The 26,374-nt window shown below is 40.3% G+C and overlaps 1 protein-coding gene across 1 annotated transcript in view; it reads left to right on the plus strand.

Moving 5' to 3' along the window:
* The window catches only part of Arhgap20 (Rho GTPase activating protein 20), an 80,007-nt gene that overhangs the window by 35,066 nt on the left and 18,567 nt on the right, over positions 1-26,374 (plus strand). The window contains exons 3-9 of the mRNA XM_038322217.1: positions 11,997-12,161; positions 14,271-14,420; positions 16,366-16,407; positions 17,278-17,362; positions 19,881-19,958; positions 22,694-22,760; positions 25,390-25,578. Coding sequence (XP_038178145.1) covers positions 11,997-12,161; positions 14,271-14,420; positions 16,366-16,407; positions 17,278-17,362; positions 19,881-19,958; positions 22,694-22,760; positions 25,390-25,578 — 776 coding nt within the window. The remainder of the gene's footprint in view (positions 1-11,996; positions 12,162-14,270; positions 14,421-16,365; positions 16,408-17,277; positions 17,363-19,880; positions 19,959-22,693; positions 22,761-25,389; positions 25,579-26,374) is intronic.

Raw genomic sequence — 26,374 nt, forward strand, 5'->3', positions numbered from 1 at the left:
AGATAGAGATCCTGGGATGCTAAAGTCTTTGAAAAAGTAGGAACACAAGGAAACGTTCTGTGTGTATTGTCCTCAAATTTCTTTTTCCTAATGCAAGTGAATAAGTTTTACCTGAAATTCTTGAGAGCAAACTACTTTAGGATTTTCAGATTTCAAAAATTATGGATTTGAAACTTTGAAATAATCAGATGTTTGAGGATGGACCACAACTCTAAGCATAAAATTCATTTATGTTTCATGCATACCTTGTATATATCAGCCTGAAGACAATTGGATAATGGATTCAGTGCCTCCCATTTTGGTATCACTTTGGCACTCAAAAATACAAGAGTATGTTTGATACAACAGAATTTTAGATGCAAGTGTATTTTGGATTTCAAATTTTTAGACTAGGCTCATGCAATCTATATTGTATTTGGTGCCTTTATATACCATGAGTCCTAGAAGTACATTTTTATGACTCATTCATCCTCTAAAACAATACCTAGCAGTTGTTCATTTACTTAACAAAGATTTTAGCAACAATTATGTATCAGGCATTTTTCCAGGTGTTTGGGTATATAAATGTAAGATTTCTGCTTTCATGGATTTTAAATTCCAGTAGGGGAAGCATGAATAACAAATAGTCAAAGTAGACTGGGATATTAGAAAGTGGTTATCTGATAGGAGAAGTTAAAACAGGTCAATCTGAGAGTGAATAAGTTAGAAAAACTGGGGAAGATCTCTTTTATCAGCCATATGGTTGCCAGTCCCAAAGAACTCTACTGGTACAAGACACCAGGCAGAACAGATGTCAGAGATAAGCGCTCTCACCCATTCTCAGCTTGAATCTTCTGTAGCTATGATCCTTGATGATATCTGCCTGCTCCCAAGGAGACAAGGATCACACACACACACACACACACACACACACACAGAGAGAGAGAGAGAGAGAGAGAGAGAGAGAGAGAGAGACAGAGACAGAGACAGAGACAGAGACAGGAGTTTTATGAGACTATATAACCATAAACATTCATCATTGTAATTTATTTAGCTTACATTTACTGTGTGTTTCATATGATCTGATATTTCTAGAAATATTGTGAATATAGACAAAAACAAAACAAAAACCAAAAAGTAACCCAGTGGCTTCATGTAGCATACATTAATAGTCCAATCAAAAAAATAGCTAAACCAATTATACTGCACATATATAGTTCTCTCAATCCTACCCAGTCCAGACTTCACAACTAATCATTGACTGATAGACTACCATTAAATTCTCATTCAAACCACCACACCATGTAATCCATCTCTACCACTCTTGCATCCTCCCATCCCCACAGTCCTACTAAAATGATACTTGTACATCTATGTTTGTTGCTATACTTTTGTGAATAGCTCAGAATGGAACCAGGCGAGATGTCCATTCAATGGAGACATGGATTAGGAAAATGTGCTACACATACACAGTGGGGTTTTATTCACCTGTAGAGAAATGTGAAATCATGGCTGTAGTACCAAAGAGCTCCACGATAGCCCGGAATGGACTATAACAAAGGGTTATAACTCACAGTGAGGGTAGCCATCTACAGTCCTGTGTGTGAGCTAAGAACTGGAACCACATCCAGCAGAAAAGGGGTCATACACGCTTTTCATCTGTACTTCTAGTACATGAGACCACACCCAAAGAGGAATGGTATCTTAAAGACTATTGGCTGAAGGAGTTCCCACAACACATGACAATAGCAGAAAATGAATGCAGCTGGAATTCATTAATTAAACAAAATACGCCTAAGTCAAAGACCACATGTTTTCTTTTCTATGTGATCCTGTATTTTAAGATTCATCTTCCTTTCTGTGTATGGAGGGGGCACTGCTCTAGCATTGTGAGCTATATGGTCAGAGAAAGCATCTGATGGCATTGTGTTAACAGTTTCAGAGCCTGGAAATAAATAGGCCCACAGTGTGTTTGCTCAGTTCTGCCAACACAGGTGCAATGCGTGCTCTTCTGCTTTGGTAAGGTAATGCTGTCATCTTTGTAATGAATAACTTTGAAAAATTACCAGTTGAACTGTTAATTGTTATTTTGTCTAGTTTTTAATCTGTGCTTTTTACAGGTTTTTAACCTAGCTTTTCACACTTTAATAAGCATCAGCAATATTTACAGAATTCTACTGTTCTCTTATTACTAACATTTTTTAAAAGTTAGGTAAAATAGAAACTAAATCACCTATTAACGTGTGTGGTCACTGTGATTAAACTCTTGATAATTTAAACATGAGGAAGATGATTTTGAGAACGACGATTTTAATATGATGGCTCCTTGTTGACTGATTGCCAAGCATCCTTCTCAAGGAGTGTGAAATCTGGAGGCTGGAGAAGTGGCGGAGTGCGTAGGAGTGCTTCTGGCTGCTCAGAGGACCTGGGTTTGGTCTCCTGCACCCATATTAGGTAGCTCACAACATTCTGTAACTGTAGCTCCCTTCCTAGGGCACTGTCACCCATACACACACACACACACACACACACACACACACACACACAAAATCATAATTGAAAATAAGAAAACAAATCATTATTTAAGGTCTGAAATCGTTGCTGATTCCTCTGTGAAGCGTGTGACCTTGTGCTTTCTGCTGTTCGCCCTTTATCTTCCCACATAGCTGTCCAGAATGACTTTCTGACACTTCACCTTCTTAACATGTGGATTGTATATTTTAATGTTATATTGTTGTTTTTATATCTAATTACAGGACTTTCTGTAAGCGAGTGTGGGTGTTAGAGCTCTTGAGTTGCAAAGATATCCTGCCAGGCTATGCTTAGAGCTGCAATAGGACAGCTCTGGAGGCTGGAGCCTCAATAGGACAGCTCAGCCCTAGAGGGAAAGGTGTCCTGACTTGTCAGGAAGCCAGGCTACCTGAAGTTGGGATGAGGTGGAGAATGGTCTCCCTGTAGTATATAGCAAACCACTCTTCTCCTGGAAAGCCACTGCAGCTGAGGTCTGCTCTGTCCCCTTAAGGGAATGTCCTAGCAGAGTTATCAGCGTCTTCTTTGGCCCAAGATGTTACTTCTGCTAAAGGTGAAGCCCCAGCAGAAATCTCTGCTGCTCTGGCAAAAAGTTGATACTTTTTTTCTGCTCAGTCTTGCTCAGCCTCCCTAAGGGAGTGTCCCAGCAAGATTCTTCTGTTCTGTTTTATTCAGCCTTGCTCAGCCCTCTAAGGGAACGCCCCAGCAAGGTTTTTCAGCTCAGTCCCCCAAAGGATATCCCAGCCGAGTTCTATTCTGCACTGGTGAGTGAAGAGCTTTACCCAAGACTTTTTTGAGAAAGAGATTTATTTGGGAAGGAGGAATCCAGGAGAGTGGCTGTCTCTCCCAGGGTGGTGAAGGACAGCCAGCAACTGAACAGACAGAGGGACTTATATAGGGCTTCTTAAGGGCAGCGTTTTCCCACGGAGAAGTTTTTCTGCTCAGGAATTGGTTAGTTTTCCCTGCTCAGGGATTAGTTAGTTGGTCAGGGGCAGAAATGGCTCTGATTTAAGGGCTAAACTGTGTTTCTTTCCCTGGTCCTTTTTAACGTTTTGGCTATAATTCCATGGCCAGGGCATATTTCTTTAACTGACTGATTCTAGGGACAAATATTTCTTTAACACCAGTTTCAGTCAGGATGTATTTCTTTGCTTTGGGTTCGGGAATAAAGTGTTTCTTTCCCTGGCTCGGGTCTTAGATCCAGGGTGTGTTTCTTTGACTGGCTCTGGGTTCACAGTCAGGGTGCTCAGAGATTGGTTGGTTTCCTGCTTAGGAATTGGTTTGTTTTATTTTTGTTGATCGGGGCAGAGTTGGCTCTGGTTTCAGATCCTGTGTGTTTCTTTCCTTGGCTCTGGGTTCAGAGCCAGAGTGGGTTTCTTTGGCTGTCCCTTTTACCCTATACTTTCAATACAGATTGATGATAGCCACCATTTGCTGGCCATTTTAGAGTACTATTGTTTTATTTACTGTGCTGGTGACAGTGAAGTGAAATAGCAACGACGTAATGAAATAGGTCAGGTTTATGGAAGGTAAAGGGGTCATTTAAAACAGCAAGATATGTTATCATGTCTTTAGGTTTTGTTCCACTGGGCTTTGTGCCAGTGCCATGCTGACCTTGTCACTGTGGCTGTATACTGTATTTTCAGTATAGGGTGTTAGAGTTGCATGGGTATAAATGTTGTAAATAATTCTATTAAATGATAGCAAAAAAAATATTAGGATACCCCCTAAATTTAGAAACTTCTGTTTTATGTTTCTAATTTTATTTGATAACTTTTCAATATTTTTCCAAAAACTGTAAACAATGGCCTTGTAAACTTATCAAGAATGAAAACTTAATAATACAAATTAAAGTATTGTTTATATAAGCCCACCAGAATTATTCTTTTCAAGGTCACTTAGAGACCACCATAGTGCTTGGATACCTAAATTATCATGAACAGTAGACACTCTGGTCTCCTTCCTTCTTGGTTTGACTTGATTTGAGCCCCAAAACTCAATACTTGAACCTTCTCTCCATCTCTCCTCAATCCTTTATGAACATTTTATAGCCTTGAAAGACCGTTCTGATAACTAACTTAACATGTCAAAAGCCTTAACTCTACCTCCACTGAGCTGCATCAATATTCCCAAGCTCCAGAATAGAACAATTTCCTGCTGTCTTTGCAAGCTCTCCTTTTTGCATGCTGCTGCAATATAATACACCAAACAGATACATTTATGATGAAGTTTAATTCATAATTAGGTAAAACAATATGTTAACAATAGCTTATAAACTAATAATTACAGTGCTACATTATAAGAAAAGTATGTGAATGCAGGCATTCAAAATATCTTCTTTGCTGCCTTTACATATCTTATGACATTGCGAAGTGATACTGTATCTGTGTAGTACAATGAATGATACAAGCATTGTGATATAGCATCAGTCTATTACACAAAGGAGCTTGAACACTGCACTGCAATATTGTGACATCAGTCTGAAAATGAAGGCAAAGTGGCTAATGATACATTGTATGGATACACAAGAGGAAAACAAAACTCACAGACCAGATAAGAGGAGTGGGGCAGAGCCCATTTTTAACACACTACTTGAGATGGTGTGTAGTTTACACTCAGAACTGATTTCACAATTTGGGGTCAGGTAACTAAATCTACAAAGCAAAAGTTTATTATGTGGTTCCTCCCTGTGCTTGCTAGTCTTAATATGCCAACTTGACACATACACTAGAGTTATGTGAAAGAAGGGAACCTCAATTGAGAAAATGCCTCCATAAGAACAACTGTAAGGGATTTCATCTTGTCTTTTGATGCTGCAAGAGAAACCCTAAGACACTGCTTATTCTGAAAAGGGCTGCAGGAGACTTGGGCAGAAGAGTAGTCAAAGCTTCCTGCATCCTCTCCTTCTGCTCTCTGGATCCACTCTAATTGAATCAACTCATTTACATATTAACTAAATATTGACATTTTGCCATAAATGACCTGGAGATCATAGATAGCTTTAGGCACTGCCAGTAGTGTACTACCTTAAAGACTTTATCATTTGTGGTGCCGCACACCTTTAATTCCAGCTCTCTGGAGGCAGAGGCAGGCGGATCTCTGTGAGGTCAAAGCCAGCCTGGTCTACAGAGCGAGTTCTAGGAGAGGTTCCAAAGCAACATGAGAACAGAAAAACCTTGTCTCGAAAAACCAATAAATAAATAAATAATAGGAAAAAGAAAGAAATTGTTATCTGGACAAAAAGGCACATGCTTATAATCCTCGCAGTTTGGCAGACTGAGGCAAGATCACTTGAGCCCAGAGTTCAAGCTCAGCCTGGGCAACATAACGTAACAAACCTGCCTCAAAAGAAAAAGGAAAGAAATTGTGGCTTTTAACTTTAGTAAATCCATAAGTTACAGCAGAATGACTTAAAATGAAGCATGCTTACTTGTTCCTTCCTACATGCCATTACATAACCATTATCTGAACCAATCCACTCAAGCATTAGAGAACTGAGTCACTGTGTTGGTGACTTAGCTCATTGTTGAATCGGTAAACGTTCTAACGTGGCTCCATCACAGTGTAATCAGTATATACATAAATTTCTCAGGTCATTTAAATGTGTTCGCATTGCTGATTCAAGATAACCCAAATTAATCTTACTTAGTTCATAATGGGCATAGATAGTATTTTTAAGTCAACAGGCCGCATTAAAGGGACAAGAATCAGTTTGGCATTTTTATCCAGTCCTCCATTGAAGCTGACTTGCTTCTCATCACCCTTTCTTTTTGCAATAGAGCTATTCCTGAGAAGTTACCATCTCATTTGAAGTTCTGTAAATCATGTTTCTTTCTGTTGAGCGGGCTGTGTTATTGTGTATAATTAATGGTTTATTAAGTCTTAAAGGCAATAATCACAAAAGCTTCTTTCTTAATAATGTTATGTCAGTGCCTTGAACCTAGCAACTTCCTAGTCAGTGTTGTTGAATCACTTCTGTGTCAAGGCTGTGAAGAAGTTATGTACTTTTTTTCTTTGGAAATACTTTCTGTGTGCGGGTCTGATTCTTATTAGTGTGACTGTTTATTGGTGTCTATTTTCCTTCATTTCCTTCTTCCATCGTGCTATTCTGTTTTACCTGTCTGTGTGCCTTCATTTTTGAATATTTATATCATATTCTTAATATATGATATACTGCTGATTGTGATATATCATAGATACTACCTGACTCTAATCAGTATTTTTGCTGATTAAAGTATTTCTTCATATGTTTTTTGCTCTTAAAGGCTCTGCTCATTTGGCTTATCCATTGTTCCATCTGTCCTTCCATGTCCTTATCGTGGCTGAATCCATTTTGATTGTGATACTAACATTATCACTGGGCTTTTTTCTCATAATCGATGGCTAAATTCATGCTCTGTTCATTATGTTGTCTAGTTAATTTGGAGATATATCCAGCACACTGCACACTACCACTTCATAGTATAATCACTTAAGGAATTTTTTTAGTAATTTGACTGTGACTTTTATTACAATGATGAGTATTAAGATGTATCATCACCTGCTTGTTTACCCATTAGCAAGATGTAATTGCCTTAGACTATATTTTCAGATTTTGTTTTATTGCTGAAATGTTCAAGATGGTCACAAATATTCCATAAACAGGTTTTAATCCTGAATGATATAGATGGCTATCACTAGTGATTTTATAGCCTCATTTCAATGGCTATGGCCTTTTGTCTTAAATTATATCTAGCCCAATTTATTCTGAATGGCTCAGCAGGGATGCCACTGGAAGACGATATGGAGAGTTGTATCGTGGCATGTTATAACCAGGTTGAGCCTAATTAGTAGACAGTTTACACTCTAAGCTCACGTGCACTCTGCATTTAGAAGGTACGGTCTGATAGAAATTAAATGCAGAGTGAATAAAGGAGTCAGCAAGAAGTGTAGTCTGGTTAAGGGTCTACTACAAACTGCAGAAGCGGTTTTGAGGCCCTGGTCTATATAATGTATTTTTTTATTAGCATGCTCTTAAAACATTAAGAGGAAGCAAAGGAAGGGCGCTCATCCATCACTGGTGGGGTGTAAAGTGGGACGGCTGCTGTGGTGAAGTCTGGTCGCTCTTCGGTAGGTTAAATATAGAATTACCATAGGATTGGGTGCTTCTGACTAGAAGCATTGTATATGTATCCGTACACTCAGCATAGAAAATGGGCGTTTTCATGGCAGCATCAGTCATACTAGCCGGAATGTTCAAACCACTGAAGTGTTCCTCGGCAAATAATTTTTATAGTATGTCCATACAGTGTAACATGTAGTAATAAACACTTGCCAAGCTAAGGATGACCCTTGAAACTCTTATGCTGGCCTAAAGAGGGAGACAGAAAAGAGCACATACAGTGTGGTGTGATATATGCAAGTAAGGCAGACGCATGGAGGGGCAGGGCTGATGAGCCGAGGCTAAGACCTGCAGGCTTCCTATAGGGCTGATATAAACGTTTAAGAATTAGATAGCGATAATGGTTGCACATTGTGCTTATTGTAAATACTAATGATCTTACATTTTAAAATTATTAAAGTGCAAAAGCTGCAGAAAGAGCTTGGTCAGTAAAGTGCTTGTCACACAGGCATGAGGACCTGAGTGTGACCCTCATCACCAGTCCTGATGCTGCATGTTTATAACCCCAGCACTGCAGAGGTATAAGTATAGGGTTCCTAGAGCTTGCTGCATACAGACTGATAGGTGGATTTCCAGGCATGGTGAGCCCAGGTCCCAGTGAGAGACCCTACCTACAAGGGGGGACGTCTTGCTCCCACACACATACTCTACACAGCTTGTATATGCACACATATACACAAATTAATATGAAAAATTGTATTTGCATTTTGCTATAATTTTAACAGAACTCAAAATTAGGCGAGCATTTAAAAACAGCAATACTTAAGGGAAAATCACTGATTTAAGTACTTTGGAGGCCCAGAAGTATTGTATACTGCAGAGGGCCTCAGAAATATAGTGAACTACATAGGTAGTAGAGAAGGAAGAGCAAACTGTGTGTGCGAAATTTACTGTTTGTGATACCTCTCTGTGGTCCAAACGAAGTGATCTTGAGTCAGGGCAAGTTCAAGGCCATTGTGAGGAGTTTCCCGAGCCGCTGCCTCAGAATAAGAGTAAACAGATGGCAGGGACACGGTTCAGTGGCAGAGCGCTAGCCTAGCATGCGCAACAATGGCCCAATGTCCAGAAGGCACCAAAGCAAGAAAGGATGGATGAGGACCGGAGAGTAAGGCTCCTATTCTTGTCCGTTTTATCTTCATTTTATCTGCGTAGCTAATTACAGTTTAAGTCGTCTATATTTTTAATAATTGTAAATGTGTTTTTTCATCTTTTTTCCCCCTCATTGTTGAATTGCAACATTTCTTACCTACATTTACTGGGACAGCTTCCTAACGGTTTCCCTCTCCCTGAGTTTCCCTCCTCTGTTTTCTTCCCTATATTACAAACACGGCCTAAAAACCTGTGGTGTTTGGGATAAAGTCTAAATAAGATTCTTATAAAATGGGAAAATGTCCTTCCCCAGTCTTGTAATTGAATTCCTCCTGAACGTCCCTGATATAGAACACATGGTCTTGATTGACACACTTCCTTTTCTTGGAGTACCCTTCAGTGTTTAGTGATCTGTCTGCCCATCCATGCTTTAAGACTGGGTCCTTCAAGAAACTTTGCTAACCCATCCAGACTCAGATAAAGGTCATAGATTTTCTGAGCTTTGGTACCCTATATGTCTCTCACAGCTCTGGCTTCTCGTTGTTTACTTGTTGATTCCTCTGTTGGATTACTGACTTCCTGATACCAGGGACAGTATCTGTCTTCCATGACTAAACATGCAGGTACCCAACAAAGCAAACTTTAACACTGTTACATGCATTACATGGTATTCACAATACATGCTGAGCGAGACTGTTGAAGACATAGAGACCTGAATCTAAGCCAAGAGCTGACAAGCAAAGACTGATTTAAGAGAAAGTTTTCATGGTAGACAAAATTTGGAATGGGCTGTGAAGTAGAGCAATTGTTTGAGGAGGCAGATTGTATTCGATAGCTACTGAAAAGTGACTTTGTTCTAGTGTGCCAGGAATTGAGGTTGTATGGATCCTATGTACTATACTGATTATCACTTATGAACACACGAATTTCCCAGAAGTGTTCTCCAGTTTTGTCTGTTTTGTGGCACTTTATGTTGGGGGTGTGGGTGGGCCATGGACAGATGAGACAGCACTGTGTGGAGGTCAGAGGACAACCCAGGCATCACTCCCTTCTTCCCTGAGCCAGGCTCTTTGCTGCTTGCCTCTGCAGTGCATGCAGGAGGCTAATCGACCAGCCAGCATTTGGGAGTCTCCTGTGTCTTCCCCCATCTCTCTGTGGGAGCACTGCTATCACAGGTGTGTTCTACCACACCCAGACTTAGTGCGTTTCCAGAGATTTAAACTCGGGAGCTTACACTTAGACCCCAAGCCCATTACTTCCTAAGCCATCTCCCCAGCCACTCCTTTGTGGTGTGATTTATATGAAGCAACTATCTCTGTAAAACTTCATCTAAAAGTCAGAGGTTTTTCTTAGCATAATAGCAAATATTAGGAAATGTTACTACAGCCAGGTTTCAAAGATGTTACCTGGTTTTAGAACAATTAGGTCTTAAAAATCTCTTTGCCACTCAGAAACAGCTTCATAAATGCTTTACAATGGTGTGTTATGTGTTAGTGCACAGGTCTCAGCAGGTTAATCTTTAGACCATTTGCAGTACTTAACTTAGATCAGTTTAGAGATCTGTTAATTGTAACTGGTAGATCCTATTCAGGGTATATTAAGAGTTAAATAGAAGGCTGTTCCCATTTCTAGGCGTTGATCTTACCCCTTCTCATTTCTATACTACAAGATACTAAAATAATCACATCTCTTTTGCACTCAGAATAAAAATAAATACTTCATAACTGTTTAATAATAAATACACTTTGGGTAGAAAACACTATAATTGTATTTTTTAAAAACACAAAAGTTATGTGTTTGTCCTTTTAGATGAAAGTTGTTTCTAATTATTTGAATGCTGAGTGATTAGGTCTTTTTCAGATGTACTACAACATGTATGTTAAATCAAGGCTTTGCAAGGTCTGGAAGCATTTCTTGTCGCACAGAAATCTTTAAAGTTACAGACTGTCAACTTGCATGTTGCTAAAGTCACACAGAAAAGATGTTTCTTTGTGGGTTCTTCCCAACAGAAACACTATATCATATTTGAATGTATATTAACTGTGAGTTAAACATTTTTATTCTCTGTGGAAATTCCTTGTTTTAAAAGATAAACCATTTTAAAAGTCGCCTACATTAACCCTTGGCATAGGCTAACCTCAAGGAAATAATAATAGCTCCTGATTTGTTTCAGGTTAGTGGCTGTTGTTCCTTAAGTCTCAGCTTTAGAAGTAACCATTTAAATCAGGGCTTAGGGCAAACTGTAGCCCAGACAGGGCGCTTTGTTCGTGCACAGTATTCCCAGGCGCCAGCCTCCCCTATCCATTTATGCATTATCTGTGCTTGATTTTGCATTATGAGGGTTGTGAAGAAGTCTTCACAGCATGAGATGCCTTATAGCAAGGAGCTGCCATCCAGAAGAGGGTGAGGGATCTCCTAGGGAAAAGGATGGGGCCAGTCGTGTCTGAGGGCTGCAGGTGCAGTTGGTGTTTCTGGGAACATGGCAGAGGTAGAGAGCTCTGTCTCAACTTGGGCTCTCATAAGCAAAGACTCTTTAGTGGCCAGCAAATTTTGGGTGTGCAAAGCAGGCAGGCTAATAATGACTTGTGTGGGATAATTTTTACATTATTGTGTAAAAAAGTTAGCCTTGGCATTCGTCTCAACCCGCAGTGAAGAATAAGACCACCCAAGGACCAGCATATAGCAACTATCTACTGACGAGAGAAGGTTACCTTCTGGGGTGATGGTTTTCTGTGTCTTGGTTTAGGAGTTCAGATTTCACAAGTGAATGCATTTGCCAAAACTTGGTGTATATGCACTGAAGATTTGATCTCGTGTATTTTATTCTTGCATAAATCTTAAGTTTTAATTGAGACAAATTCTAAGAAAATATTGGTCTCTAGTTAATGACACACATGCTCCAAAGTGGCTAATGCTGAAATGCCGAGAAGGAAATTAATTAATGCCCCCACAGTAAGAAGTTGAGCTAGGATCTGATGAGCCGCTGTGATAAATGTTAATGCTAATGTATAGGTTGGATTGTACATCTGCTTATTATAAAGGTATTTCAATCTTAAGATACTTTCATAATGAAGCAGTAAGAAACTGCTGGGTACAGACGCAGCGGTGAGACCAGCGGAGACACGAAGCCATTACTTTAATGGGCCCCATGTTTCATAAACAACTGTCAGTCATGACTACAGAAACCTTTGTCTTGTGGTTGAGCGTCTGACGGATTGTTGCCTGCGGTCTGTTTCAGAGACAGCCCCTCTGCTAGCATCGACACGTGTGCATTTCTGTCATCATTCATGTGCTCCAGTAGGACTCTGCTGATTGATGGTCCAGTGGAACTTCAAAGAGGCCTGCAGAGGCAGGAGCGGCATCTTTTCCTATTCAATGACCTGTTTATTGCAGCCAAAATCAAGTAAGTGACTTGTATATACTGTGAGTAATCATTAAAAAGTTTAATTTCCTCTGACAAAGACCACATTCTCCACTCGGTGCTTACTGTAAGAATGTCTGGCATGTATTAAATGCCTAATATCTTTTTAAAAAACTGTGTTCATGTTTGCACATGGGTGTTTTGCCACATGCGTGCAGTGCCCATGAAAGTCAGAAGGGGGCATCAGATCCCTTGGAACTGGAGTTACATACAGTTGTGAGCGAACATGTGGGTGCTGAGAGTTGAAGCTGGGGCTTCTGGAAGAGCAGCCAGTGCTCCTAACCACTGAGACAGTTCTCCAGCCCCTCTAGCTAGTATCGTTAATGAGGTGCTTGTATTTTTTTAAGTTGCTTATTAAGTGTTAGTTTAGGTCCTGTTTGTGCCATAGCTCGAGTAAACACAGTAGGGGCAGTGAAGAATATGACGGGAATAGCCCCTGTTCCTCCAAAGCCGACATTCTATGGTAAGTGATGTAACAGCTTGCCTCTTAGTGTGTGTATGAAGAGCTGTAGATCGTGGCCAATACTAGGAGCAAAACTTAGACACTGAAGTAGGAAGGGCGAAGAATTATTAAAAGATAAAAGGCAACTAGCCATTAAAGACTTTGAGAGGGTGAGCTAAATAACAAATTCCTCCGAAACATACCGGTTTAAAACTACCAGTGTCTCATGGAGTTCAAGTCAGAACTCAGGATTATTTAAGTGGGTGGCTCTGGCTCAAGCCTCCTAACCCTGAGGGTTGACTGGAGGATTCATCTGGAAGCTAGTGCATCAGGTCCTCAGTGGCTGTTGGTTTCCTTTCATTGGGTCTCCTCCACAGTACCCCTCGTAACATGGCACCCTGCTTCCTTCCGTGAACACTTTCAAAAGTGACCACACTGTCATTCCTGACTGTGCCATTGGCCGCACAGACCAACCTGGGGGACAGACGGAAGGGGACTTTACACGATTACATCGAGAAGCAGGGACTACTAGGGGACACTTCAGAAGTTTAGAATCATAAGGAGTTTGGAATTTTCAGTTTCAGTTGGGGAATGCCATAATGTGATTCATGTTTTTAAATATTTACTCATTATAAACAATGGTTTGGAGTAAAGACAAGAATAGAAACAAAGAAACTTAGTTCCCTTTACACATCACTCCTTCAAAGACCTTACTCTCACTGAGCTTTTTATTCTCTGTGGTAGAGGAACTGGGGGTGGCTGTCCATGTGCTGTGTCTTCGATTTCATTTCAGCATTTATTTCTCAGATGGTCTGAATGGTAGGAAATCCATTTCCCTGGGCCTTCTCCTCATAGTTCTCAATGCCTTCTAACTACTTAAGTCTCAGACCCATCACGAGTATTAAATCTGTCAATTAGGTCAAAATATATTGTAGTTAATATAAACGCTCCAAGGAAGACTAGGAAGGAATTGTCAAAAAGCAAGCACAGCCTTCTTAAGGTAGTTTACATTCTAGGTCCCCAGAGCTGAATGCTAATTGTGTTAGCTCTACTCTATTTTGTTGTTGTTGTGGTTTTCTTTTCTTTTCTAATTTAGGTTCCTCTTTGGTTATAAATTTTTAGTGTTTGCAAAAATATACTAGAAAATTATTGGGGGGAAAACACTTAAGAAGTAAAATTTAAGGTAATCTGTACTTCTAAAGCCACAGTCTTAACAACCATTCTATTTGAAAGTATATGGTATTTTTTTCTGTTCCCAGGCTCATTTTCAGTATCTAAGTTGGAAGTGCTTAACATTTTATAGGTTGTATTTTTATGTCTATTCATTGAAATAATTTTGAAAGTAAGCAAGTTACAGGTAATTAACTTTTATGACAGAAATAAACTTAAGTTGGGTTTTGACCCAAATGTAGTACTCATCATAAACAGTCACTTTTTAGATATTTGCTGCCATTAATGCAGGCATGAGAACTAAGTTTGTTCAGTGTTTGAAAGATCTAAATAACCGTCCATGTTAGAACCTGGTGTTCCAGGGACAGGAGATAGGGACAATAAGACATTCTTTGCCCTCTCTTAACAAATACAGAACCTCCTGTAAAACTCAAGAAACAAAATAACAAGAGCATCCGTTTTTGTTTCTATCTCACTAGATATAACAACAATTTTAAGATAAAAAATAAAATCAAGTTGACTGACATGTGGACAGCAAGCTGTGTGGACGAAGTGGGAGAGGGCAACACCAATGCCCTGAGGTCCTTTGTCCTGGGCTGGCCCACAGTGAACTTTGTGGCCACTTTCAGGTAAGAACCATGGCTTGTCCTTAAGCTTCCCTCAGATACTGTAACACTGTCTAGGACAAAGAAATGGTTTTACCAATTTCATGCCTCATTTTAAAGGAAAGTACCCTGCTCTGATTGAGTATTAAGTAACTCTTCCTTTGCCAGTAAAAGTACTCAAATGTCTGGCTTTCCATCTGAAGGCTATTTGATTAAAATATGTAAAAATCAGTGATAAATACTGGAGACTAAAAGAGTAGTTCACCTTGGCTTAGCTGGTGGTTGTTTTTTGTTCTGTGAAAACAATTGGAAGAAAAAGAATTTATGGGGTTGTAAAAGTAGAATCCAGTGATCTATCTAGGAACCCTCACATCTGTAGTGTCTAGGGTTTGTCTAGGAACCCTCCATTCGTAGTGTCTAGGGTTGGTTTAGGAACCTTCCATTCGTAGTGTCTAGGAATTTTTTTGAAAACACCTTCACTGAATCACTGTTTACAAACTTGACAGTTAAGTTTGAATAAAGGGTAGTTTTTAATGATTTGTTTATTCGCATCTCTTTAAATAAATAGCTTTTATGTGACACAGATAATGTGACAAAGTACTTTTGTATGCTCAGTTCTGATTTGCTACCTATAGAGATATGGTAATCACTAGCATATTTACCACACTAAAAAGTGTAAATTAGCCGGGCGGCGGTGGCGCACGCCTTTAATACCAGCACTCGGGAGGCAGAGGCAGGCGGATCTCTGTGAGTTTGAGGCCAGCCTGGTCTACAAGAGCTAGCTCCAGGACAGGCTCTAGAAACTACAGGGAAACCCTGTCTCGAAAAACCAAAAAAAAAAGTGTAAATTAGTTTTCCAAGACTCACACTATCCATTGGATCCCACAGCCTTGTCTAGCCTCTGTGGGCGCCCACATACATGTGGCACATACTCACACAAGCATACACAACTATGCAAATGTTATGTTTCATGACAAAAGAGTACATAATATGCCATCTGACTGCCAACCCTGAAAGACTGCTTATATGAAGATAGTTAAGCAATAAAGTTAAAACAAATTACAAATATGTATTTAATATTTTTTTGGAACAAGAAAATGTTTTCAGCTAGAGAGACTAGAAATATTACTTTTAAAGTTTGTGACTGACAGGTTCACATAAGAATAAACTGGCTGAATTTTTAAAATTAAAAATCAAATTCAGCACTGGCGATAGAACATATTAATTGTATATACATTCATATTAAGCAAAAGGTTTTAGTAATTAAAAATAAGTTTCCTTTGAAAAATCTACTAAATTACACTTTGCCTTGTGCATATGAGATGAAAAACATGTTTTCTGACAGAAGACTGACTTCTGGGCCAAGGCTCTTCCATCCATCTGCCGAATCTTGCTTTGATCTTGATATTAAGCGTACTTTATATTTTTATGAATGACAACTTAAGCTGAAAGAAAAGCACTTGCAGAGAATAATTAACCCGATTTTACAGGTATGAAAACTGAGTCTCTGGGTAAGTGGCTGCCCATAATCATCTAACTTACATAAAATTTTAAAACCAAATATTTCGTTTTCAACTTAGATATTCTTTCCAACAAACAAGCCTCCCTGTCCCCGACCTGATACCGTAGGTGAAAGAGCAGTGGCATATTAAAATACGTCTGCCTTGGATCCACCTGAGTGGATTCAATAAACCATGAACCGTGTGATCGTCCCCAGGGGGCTGAAACACCTGGAGCATCTCCTCAGTGGTTACACGAAGCTCACAGCCTGCATGCGCAGCTGCGTTTGTGATGTAGGGCTATTGATGCAGTTACCTGAACCTCAGTGGTTATGTGAGGCTGCAGTGTACATGTACAGCTGTGTGCACGATGCCATGCTGTTGATGCAGTTACCTGAATTGTCGGGCTTTAAAATGGTGGTCTCAGTATTTTCTATGGTTTATTTCTCTCCCATTTTCTTTGATTGCAGCTCTCCAGAACAAAAGGACAAATGGCTCTCTCTCCTTCAGAGGTATTTTTCCAACGCACATATTTTTAATGTTATTAACCTGTGGTGTTACTACAGAGATTGACCCTGATGATGCCCCTTCTTCCCTTTAATGGAAATCGACATTTATCTGCAAAATAATCTATTGTTCGGGTTGTACACCCGCTAGAACATACTGTAAATAGCATTCTCTCATTACAAGGACTTCTTTCTAGGAAGGGGAACACCGGGGTCACAGATTAGAGCACATTAGAAAGAAATGAATTGCTTATGTCTTCTCTCTGTGTAGTCTCCAGGCTGCCAATTGGAGGTAGTCATTCCTTCAGAGTGCATTTTAATTCCTCATAATTGCAAGATTTTATTCAAAGAATCTCAAAATTTGGTTATTATCCCTACCTTTGACTATACCAAATAAAATGGCCACCGTGAGTTTATCAGTTAGAGGCAAAGTTCTTCCCTTCTTCCTTTTCCCTCTGCTCACCCCATGCCATAGGATACTCAAGATTTACACCATGCCAGGCAGCCAAATGAGAAGGGAATTTATTGTATGGTAGTAGTATGTAGTCAGGAACTCCCCAGCAAGGTGCAGACCTGCTCAGAGGAGGAAGGAAGGCTGGAAGGACAAACCATCACTCACAGGTACCTGGTGTACCTCCAACACCTTGTCATGGATGTCCCATTGTTTTGGGGTCCATGCCTAATGACCTGGGTGAAAATTCTCTTTTAGCCTATCATATAATCTGATTGTGCTGAGTCTTTTATATGTCCTTCTGCTCACTCCAAAAAAAGAGCATAAAAGTATATTGACAATATTATCAAAATAGGTTGATTTTTTTTATGAATCATTGGTGAATCCCATCTGACTCAGTGTTCTGGATTGTTTCATTTCATTAGATACATCACTCTAGAAAAAGAGAAGGACTATCCGAAGAGCATTCCCCTCAAAATCTTCGCCAAGGACATTGGGAACTGTGCCTACGTAAGTGTTTCTGAGTCAGAAAATTAAATTTCAGGTCCCTGAATCAGGTAGTAAACATTGTGGATGAAGAAAAGAGGAGGCAGGCCAACACACTGTGCATGCTACAGAAGGCAGGCATTTGGAAGGACCATGGTAGGGTTTTTGTACATCTAGGTGTGTCTTTATATGCATGAAAAGCAAATGCTAGAGAGAATGAAGAAAGGAAAGTTCATATTAACTGCAGTATTTAACATTCTCCCTTGGCCAGAACATTGCTTGTCAGACATCTCTTCTCATGCCATGAGTATTGTCTGGGTCCTTTCAGGAGCAGCTGCTGGAGCTTTTAGCGACTCCGTAGGAGGCATTTGTTATTAAGTAGTTCTTCCAAGTTGTCACTTCAGTTGGGTGGTTTTGAAAACTCATTCTCTGAATTCTTATGAATTAAATCCTGAGATTAAGAAATGGATGAGCTAGAGGTGACATTATCTCTGGATCGCCATGTTTTTATGATAAATATCAAGTTGTTAGCCTCAGTTATATATTCATTGTTGGCTGAAATTGTAACCTAGGAGCCAAGCCGTTATCAATCATGAACAAGATGGGAACTTGTCTTTTCATGATGCTGTGGACTGTAATACTACACAGCAGCTCTTGGTCACAGTCACTGTGCTCATGCAATGTAGTTTGTGAGGGTTCTGTTTTAGTCAAAGAAACGAAAGTTAGACAGACATTCTGCCCAGCTCTTAAGGGCCAGTTCTCACTACTTAAAGGATGTACTCATATCTTTGGACTAAGAAACCCCAGACCTCCTCCAGGAAAAGAGAGAAATCAAAAGCAAAACAGCAAAATCCCTCGTGTGTTTCTGCTTGCTTTGATATGATTGGTTACATTATTTATCACATTTAAGTATGGAAAATAACATGTTCAAACAACTGATGTCCCACTCATTTTTTAATAAAAGATTCGAGATGCAGTCATGGGTAAGTCAAGGTACAATGACATTCTCAGGTTTTTCCCTGCATGGGTGTCAGGGTAGTGTCTCTGTTGGGGACTCACACATCAAGAGTAAACCCCCAGTAGGAATGCATTCATGGAAGTAATGCTTAAGTTGTAAGTAATTCATTGATGAATTCTGCTAAACTCAACACATTTTTAGTTTTGTCTGTTTCATATTTCGCTAGACAAGAATCACCGTGTGCTGTGTGTTCTATCCCCCAGAAAGGCTTGCAGGGAGATGCACTCCCATAACTACAGTGCTGAGTTTAAATGTACCCAACGTAAAAACAATCACCTTTGACACTAGCTACACAAGAACATAAGCACTTTGCTGTGTTAAAGAATTTATGGCAGAGTTTCTTAAATTGAATGGTTGGATTTTGAAACTTGGGGAGAGGCAGCAGAGACTTTTCTAAATGCTGTTTTAGATTGAAGCCTGGCTTGTGCCATTTTTCTGCCACTATGGTAGATGCCAGCCATTGGGTCTTCCCAGTCCTCCCTTTTGGACTCCGAAGCCTTTTGGTATAGTCTTTGGGAGTAAAAGAAACTCATGAAATCTGTGTACATGCTTTTCAAAAAACTGGTTGAATTATAGTCTGTTCTGTCAGGTAATTGATAGCTGAAAACTCTGTCGCAGACAGACAAGTGATAAATATCAGTGGGCCTCACCTTTTTTCTTTTATGTTATTTTATTTGCACTTATGCAACTTATTTGCACTGTGTAAGTAAGCCCTGTGTCAAAGGCCAGAGCACTAGTTCCTAGTTTTTTCTAATAATTTTCATATGTACTTAAGTGTGTGGCCACGCTCATTTTCAATAGTTTGCATTATATGTGAGCCTCTTGGAATCCAGTGCATTTTCTGGATGTTGATGCTGTAGTTGGTTTCTCTCTTCTTCATCTCAGATGTCTTTCTGTTAGTGGAAAGCTACAGTATATGGCCCTATCCAGTTGACAGAATGGGTTTCCTAGCACCTTTGCTTTTTCGTGGGCTCATCTGTTTTAAGCCACCAGAGGACTGTAGCACTGCAAACCACAGTAGCTCCAGTACCAAACACTTAGGAAGTTCTTACTTGCACACCTTAAATCCTTTTAGTAAGCAGTTCCCATCCTGGCCTCTTCTTAACTGATTTCATAGCAAAAATAAAATAAATGAAACCCATACTATGAAAACAGCACTCAACAGGAAGAGGCTCAGCTCTGTCCCTGCCACTATTCCCACTGGGCTGTAGAAATGCCCTTGTAGCAACAGAACAAAGGAATATCCTTGGTGGTGTGTATGTGTGTGTATAAGACTGGCAGTGGGGTTCACATTCTCTCATGGAGCTTTCTGAAGCACTTTTATTTTGTGGGTCACATCCTTTAAGAGAAAGGAATGAGTTATTCATGTCCATAATGTACCAGAGAATGAAAGTGGTCCTTAGGAGAGCTTGTGCTCCACTCTGTCCACATGGGAGCTTAGCGTCCACCTTTGGATAATCGCCTGACAGTGATTTGTTCACCAGCTGTAAACTCTTCATTGGTGTCTGTATTTTTCCTCTACAGTTTAAAACTATAACAGTAATGAACTCAGACACAGCAAATGAAGTTATCAACATGGCACTACAAATGTTGGGGATAACTGTAAGTTACTCCTGCCAGATTTTTTTCTTTATATAACACGGTCTTACTGTGTAGCCCAGGTTAGCCCAGGTTAGAGAGTTTGATTCCGTTGTGTCCACCACCTAGATACTCTTTTAAACTTTGGTATTTTATATTCAAAATAATGTTTAGTAAATTAGATGTAAGAATGATCCCTTCCATCATGATACAACCAATAAAAAAGTTACCTTTGCCCCCCAGTGTAAAAAGCAGGAAAGCTTGTATGTTATCATGAATATGGGCACTCTTCTATCTCACCAACTCTGAGACCTAAAGACCATCATGTTTAAACTAGAATCTTAGAGTAATCATACACATTTTTATCACAGGTCCTGCATACATACACCAAAAGTTTAGTGAAAGGCTCATAGGAAAGTTGTAACTTCCTTTACTCCCTTACCACTGTTTGACTGTCCATCACTTCCTTAATCTTGTGATGCTGCTTTTATCCTAAGACCCAATCCCCAGATGATTACCAGTTCCCAAGGTTTTGCTCTGTCATAGCTTTTGTGCTGACTGGCTTCAAGTCCTGAGGATGACAGCTGGTTCCTCTTAAGAATTAGTAAATAAAAGCGCAGCTTTGAATTCTGTCATAGACTTGAAGAGCATTACTGAGCTGACCATGTTGGTCTGTCTCACTTTGAACCTGACACTTAGGAGGTTTTTGGAGTGAGTTGTGAACGTTGTTGGTGGGAACAGTCAGAATGCTGAGAATGAGATCAGGGAGAACTGGAGATTCCTCCCTTTGCCCCCACCCCTGCCAGCACCCCATGGAAAGTTCCTCTGTTAACTGTGGGGCTTTATTTGTAAACATGCTATGATATAAGCCATCAGGAGGCTCAGCTGCAAAGGTGCTCGCTGCCGAGCCTGATGACTGGAGTTCCATCCCTAAGATGCACTTGGGAGGAAGAGAGCACTCACCCCTGGAAGTTGTCCTCTGGCCTCCGTTTGTTGGCACACTGCTCTAGTGTGAGTGCCCTTGCACATGTATGTGCACACACAGTAAATGTAATACATTTTTAAAACTTTATTATGACATGCTACACTTAAGACATCATATTACTGCTTGTTTTAGATTTGCTCTCACCCAGACTACTAAGCCCATAATTATAAAAGGAGACTGTCTTTTCATTTCCCAGCCACCCAGACCTGCATAATCACACGGACACTATATTAATTGCAACACTGTTTGGCTGATGGCTCAGGCATATTTCTAGCTAGCTCTTACATCTTAAATTAACCCATTTCTATTATTTTATATTTTACCATGAGGCTTGTGGTTTATTACATCTTACTTCTCTGGTGGGTACATGGTGCCTGCCTGACTCCACCTTCTTTCTCCCTCTATCTCTGCTTAAATTTCCCACCTGCTATATTCTTCCCTGCCATAGGCCAATGCAGATTTTTTAATAACCAATGGGAATAAAACATATTCAAAGCATACAGAGGGGAATCCCACATCACATAATGATTCAAGGCAACCAAAATTTGGGATTAAAAAATATGATCAGTAAAATTTAGTAATATAGTTAAAATGTAATTAAATTTTATATGCACTGGGTTAAAGTTGGTATTTCAACATTGATTTCTAACCTACATAAGCATACCTTAGAAGAGAGTGCACAATTTTAAGTTAAGACGGAAGATTAACTAATTGATGGTGCATTTTCTCAGTTTTCTCCTTTAAAGTCTGATCTGCTCATGCCAAAAAAAATGTAATTAGGAACTGAGATTATTTTATTACATCCATTCTAAAAGATAGCATGCAATGTTTCTGACATTGCCTAAAATTTGTTTTTTTTTTTTTTTAGATTGCTCCTCTTCTGTGTGTACATGTACTTGTGGCCAGGAGCAATGTATGGTATATACAATAGCCAACACCCTAAGAACCCTAAGGCCAGGGCCTTAACTTAGCTACAAGTTAAAGTTACAAGTTAATAAAGTTGCAATGAAATGCTTCCAACAGACTTGGGTACCTCTATTCCAGTTGCACATGAGAATTTTGCCTTCTTCCTCCTGAAGGATTCAACAAAGTCCACATAGTCAATATCCTTTTTTTTCGAGAGGGATTTTTAGTATTGCTGGATTATCAATCACTAGTGAATGATTTTACTGTTTTCCATGACTGGGCCTATTCTCTAGAGAGAATTCTTATCCTTTCTGTCCCCAGGACTGGATGGAGTTGTTCAAACTGAAGTCAATGCAACTAGCTATCCACCTCCAGAAAGCCTCTTGGTTATTCTCCTGTTCAGAAACCACTGGGTTAAACACTGGCCTCTGTGACCTGACTTTAGTCTCACAGACAGCCCTGTTTATGGTTTTCTGGGTAAGAAGGTTGTATTGCAGGGACACATTGGATGCTATTCTCTGAGACAGTCTGAGAATCTCAGAAGTCAGGATCAGCCTTGTAGTACCAGGAACTCTCATACCCTTGGTGGAAGGGCTGCTTAGGCTGTCACACTCTGTGGACCACTGATAGGAAGGGTCTAATTCCATTGCACTTTGTGGGGTTCTAGGTCAACACAGGGGTTGTGGGCACGGGAGGACCACTAGTGATGGATCCTGTTTTTGAATAGACTAGGATTTGACTGTAGGAATAAGCACTACTATCCCCCAAACCATATGTACCCCATGAATCTAAATAACATAAAATGCCCAAACTCTCCCCCATTCAAGTACCTAATGTAAGATTTGTTTTGATGTTTCTTGATCTCAAGGGCTCAGAGAGAGATTACCAGCTGTGGGTGAATTCAGGAAAAGAAGCAGCTCCATACCCACTTATCGGTGAGTGCTGGCCCTCTGCTCTATAATCTTAAGCCTAAATGTTACTCTATCAAGTGTTTACTATGAGCTAGACAATGGGATCTTTTCTCTTGGGCTGTGCTAAGGACTGTAGTTGGGAAACATATATTTTTCCTCTTGGCTTTTTCACTTTACGAGCAGATCTTGCCAAGCCTTTTATTGGGGGTTTCTTCCCCATGAGAGAACAGGATCCACTGGAATTCCTCGTGACGATTTGTTTTTCAGAGGCTTGGGTTGCCTGTTGTCATTCCTACCCCTGCTCTGATGACAAGGCTGCCTCTATACACAGAGTACTGTGTGTGGTATAGTGGTGCACTGTCACCCATCCCCGAGCATGTAACATCTGCTCTGTCCCAGAATTCCCTTAGCACCACAAAGAAAGTGACACTCACCCATTTTAACTCTGAAGTCTTCATTGGCTAGTTTACCAACTAACTAGTAATCCCCTTTACTAGCTCATTAGCCAAATTTTCATTTGTTTTTAGGATTCTTTTTTTTGCCTATGAGATGAAACAATGCCTCACTATGTGGTCTAGGCTGGCCTGAAATTAAAAGCCCCACTGTTCTGAGGAATCACTAATAAGTAGATTATAACTTACCTTATTTCAGCTATTTATTTGAAAATATTTATTGGTTACTAATTTCTTTCTAACAAATAGCGCAGTTAAAATGAGGTCTGATATCCATTTCTAGTCCTCTAACAATAAACCACTCTCTGCCTGTGGGATCCTGTGCAGTGTGTGTTGTGCACATCATGTTGTGCAGTCCTTTGTCAGCAAGGTCACTCCTGAATAGGTGAGCACTTCAAGTGGTGTGAGTAATTAAAACCAAACTTTTCTATGTAATGTTTGTGTACTCTGACATATAGGTAACAGGAAGCCACCATGCATGCTGAGGGCAAAACTGACTCCCTCAGACAGTTTGCTTTTAAATGCTGTCATACATGCAAGAATGAATAAGCAACAATAAAATGTTATTTTTAAAACAAAATAACAATTTAAAATAATTTTATTAAGTTAGAACTAAGTAGGTGGTATTTTAGGCATAGAGCCACTTGAAACTTCACTGAGTGCTACAACTCTATACGATGTCATTGCAAACTTTTGCTAATGTAATTTACAAAGTCATGTGCATTAGTTGCTGATCACTTCTGTAGACTGGTTTTGTAGTATTGCTGTTATAGGGGCCATCTTGCCTTAGTCTCTGGAGGTTGCTGTAATATATAAATGTCAGTATCATACTTGCCTTGTATACCTGTGTTAGGTGCCAAGGAAGGGATTGCTGAATTCCATTCAGTGATTATAGGTGACAATGTGCTATCTTTGCTTAAAGGATCTATATCATGGCAGGATTGAAGGATTATACCACAGCAGTGAGTTTACTGGGAGTCTAACCAACAAAACTCGGGTCATGGTCAGATGTGCAAGGTTTATTTTTCCTTAGTTTGTAAGTTCATTGTTGAATCTGTATTCTGATTCTAGTACAGTTCTTTTGACTGTTGCCTATGAACACTAACCTCAGAGAGAAACAATTCAGAGACACTAGTCCCAGGACTGGAAACAACTAATCATGTAACTAACAGAATAAGAAAACGGCCCCTGCCAGGCAGTGGTGGTGCACTCCCTTAATCCCAGCACTCAGGAGGCAGAGACAGGTGGATCTCTGTGAGTTCAAGGCCAGCCTGGGTCTACAGAGCAAATTCCAACACTGGCTCCAAAGCTACAGAGAAACGCTCTCTCAAAAAACCAAAAAGAAAGAGAGGGGGAGGAAGAGAGGGAGAGAGGGAAGCAGGGAGGGAGGAAAGAAAGAAAAAAAATGGCTCCCACACAGATGTGCTAGATAATAATCAGATGAATCTTTGAATCTTTGAGAGATTTGGGGGGGGTCTTGTTGTTTTGTTTTGATTTGAGACATGGCCTTAGTAGCCCAGGTCCTGTCTTGCACTCACTAGAACACCCAGACTGGTCTCAAATGCAATGATTCTCCTGTTTGGCTTCCCAAGTGTTGAATTTCAGTCATGAGCCAACCATACCTTTATTTTTGTGTTCAGGAATACAAACAATGAAGAGGGGCAACTCAACAGTTGCATCGCTAGGTTGTAGTGACCCTTACCAGACAGGCGTCTTTGTCACTATTTTCAAACGTAATGTTACCAACTAGTGTTTCCTTGTTTGATCTATACAGTGCTTGTATGACAGCCAAGGCAAATATTGTCCACCATGAACTTAAGAGTACAGATCACTAAAGATTTACAGATCCTTTGGTGTCAAGGGAGAAAATAAGACGCTCTTAAATAATCTTAGATGCAAAGCTAGAGAAGGTCAGCTACGCAATGCATAAACTGATGTCTGCAGTCCTCCTAAGGATTCTTTGAAGATTTTTTTTCCTCCTCTCACCATTCATCTACTGGGAGACAGTCACTCTGATTCGGCAGAGCCACCTGCACTAGGCAGAGGCCCCTGTTGTAGAGAAGGCACATGGATCTTTCATTGAACAAAAGGACTCTTTATTCCGGATGTCCCAGGTGTAAATGACCGCACACTCCAGCTTGCAGCACTTGCTGGTGGTACTCAGTCGGCCTGAAGTCTGCATTTGGTCCCCCTCTTTGTAGGCCATGAGTACCCTTATGGAATTAAGATGAGCCATCTCCGAGACACTGCCCTCCTGACCCAGGGATCCAAAGGCTCGACCACCCCATCCCAGCTCCAGGAGCCTTTCCTCATGGAACAGCTGCCGCGGGAGATGCAGTGCCAGTTCATCTTGAAACCCAGCCGCCTGGCGACAGCCCAGCAACTGAGCGGTGAGTCGCCCCCCTCCTTCATAGAACCCTCTTTCAGCAAAAGCTTGCATTCCTGAACACAGATTTAGTACAAAGGCAAAGACCCAACTTCACCCGGATGAACTTACAAGTGCGGGTTTTCAAAAGAAAAGACAGGATCTTGGAAGCGGAGTCTATAACTGAGCAATAGGCCCTGCTGGCTCACACTCAGAAACAAGGGGAAATCATCTGTCCCCCTCTTCGCTTGCCAGCCTTTCCCCTTTAACCTTATGCCCATTGCAGTCAAAGGCCCAGGCGATGCTGCAGGTGCGTCAATGCCTTCTTTGTACTGCAATACACTCCTCTGTGTTCCCCCTAAATGATCACATTATAAAAGGGAGCCTGTCTGTGATGGGTGTCAGAAGAGTGTGATGCCCTGGCTGGGATTTTGAGCGCGATAACTATGTGAAGACTAATATGATTTCTCCTGAGGTCTCCCCCTTAGTCTGCTAAGCTGACTTGAATTCCCTGTGAACATAGCTGTCTCATTGCTACCCCATAATAAAGGCTGTATTATGGTAACTGTGATGTTCAACAGAAGGGCATTATAGTTTGCCCTGACCCAGGCTTGCACTAACGCTCTCAGTCTGAAGCAAGACTGTATAGAGAAACAAAAGAAAATTGAAACCCAAAAGTATAAGGGTGATAGGAAATTGGTAGTGTACTTCTATGTCTGCCTTTGTCAGCTGGCCCAGTGAATAGTGACATTGCCTTCTGCAAACGAACAAACTCGAGGAGTAAGAGATTTAAAGAGAAGGCGTGGACCTCGAGAAATCAG

The sequence above is a fragment of the Arvicola amphibius genome, chromosome 3 (genome assembly GCF_903992535.2).
Source record: "Arvicola amphibius chromosome 3, mArvAmp1.2, whole genome shotgun sequence".
Taxonomy (NCBI): Eukaryota; Metazoa; Chordata; class Mammalia; order Rodentia; family Cricetidae; genus Arvicola; species Arvicola amphibius.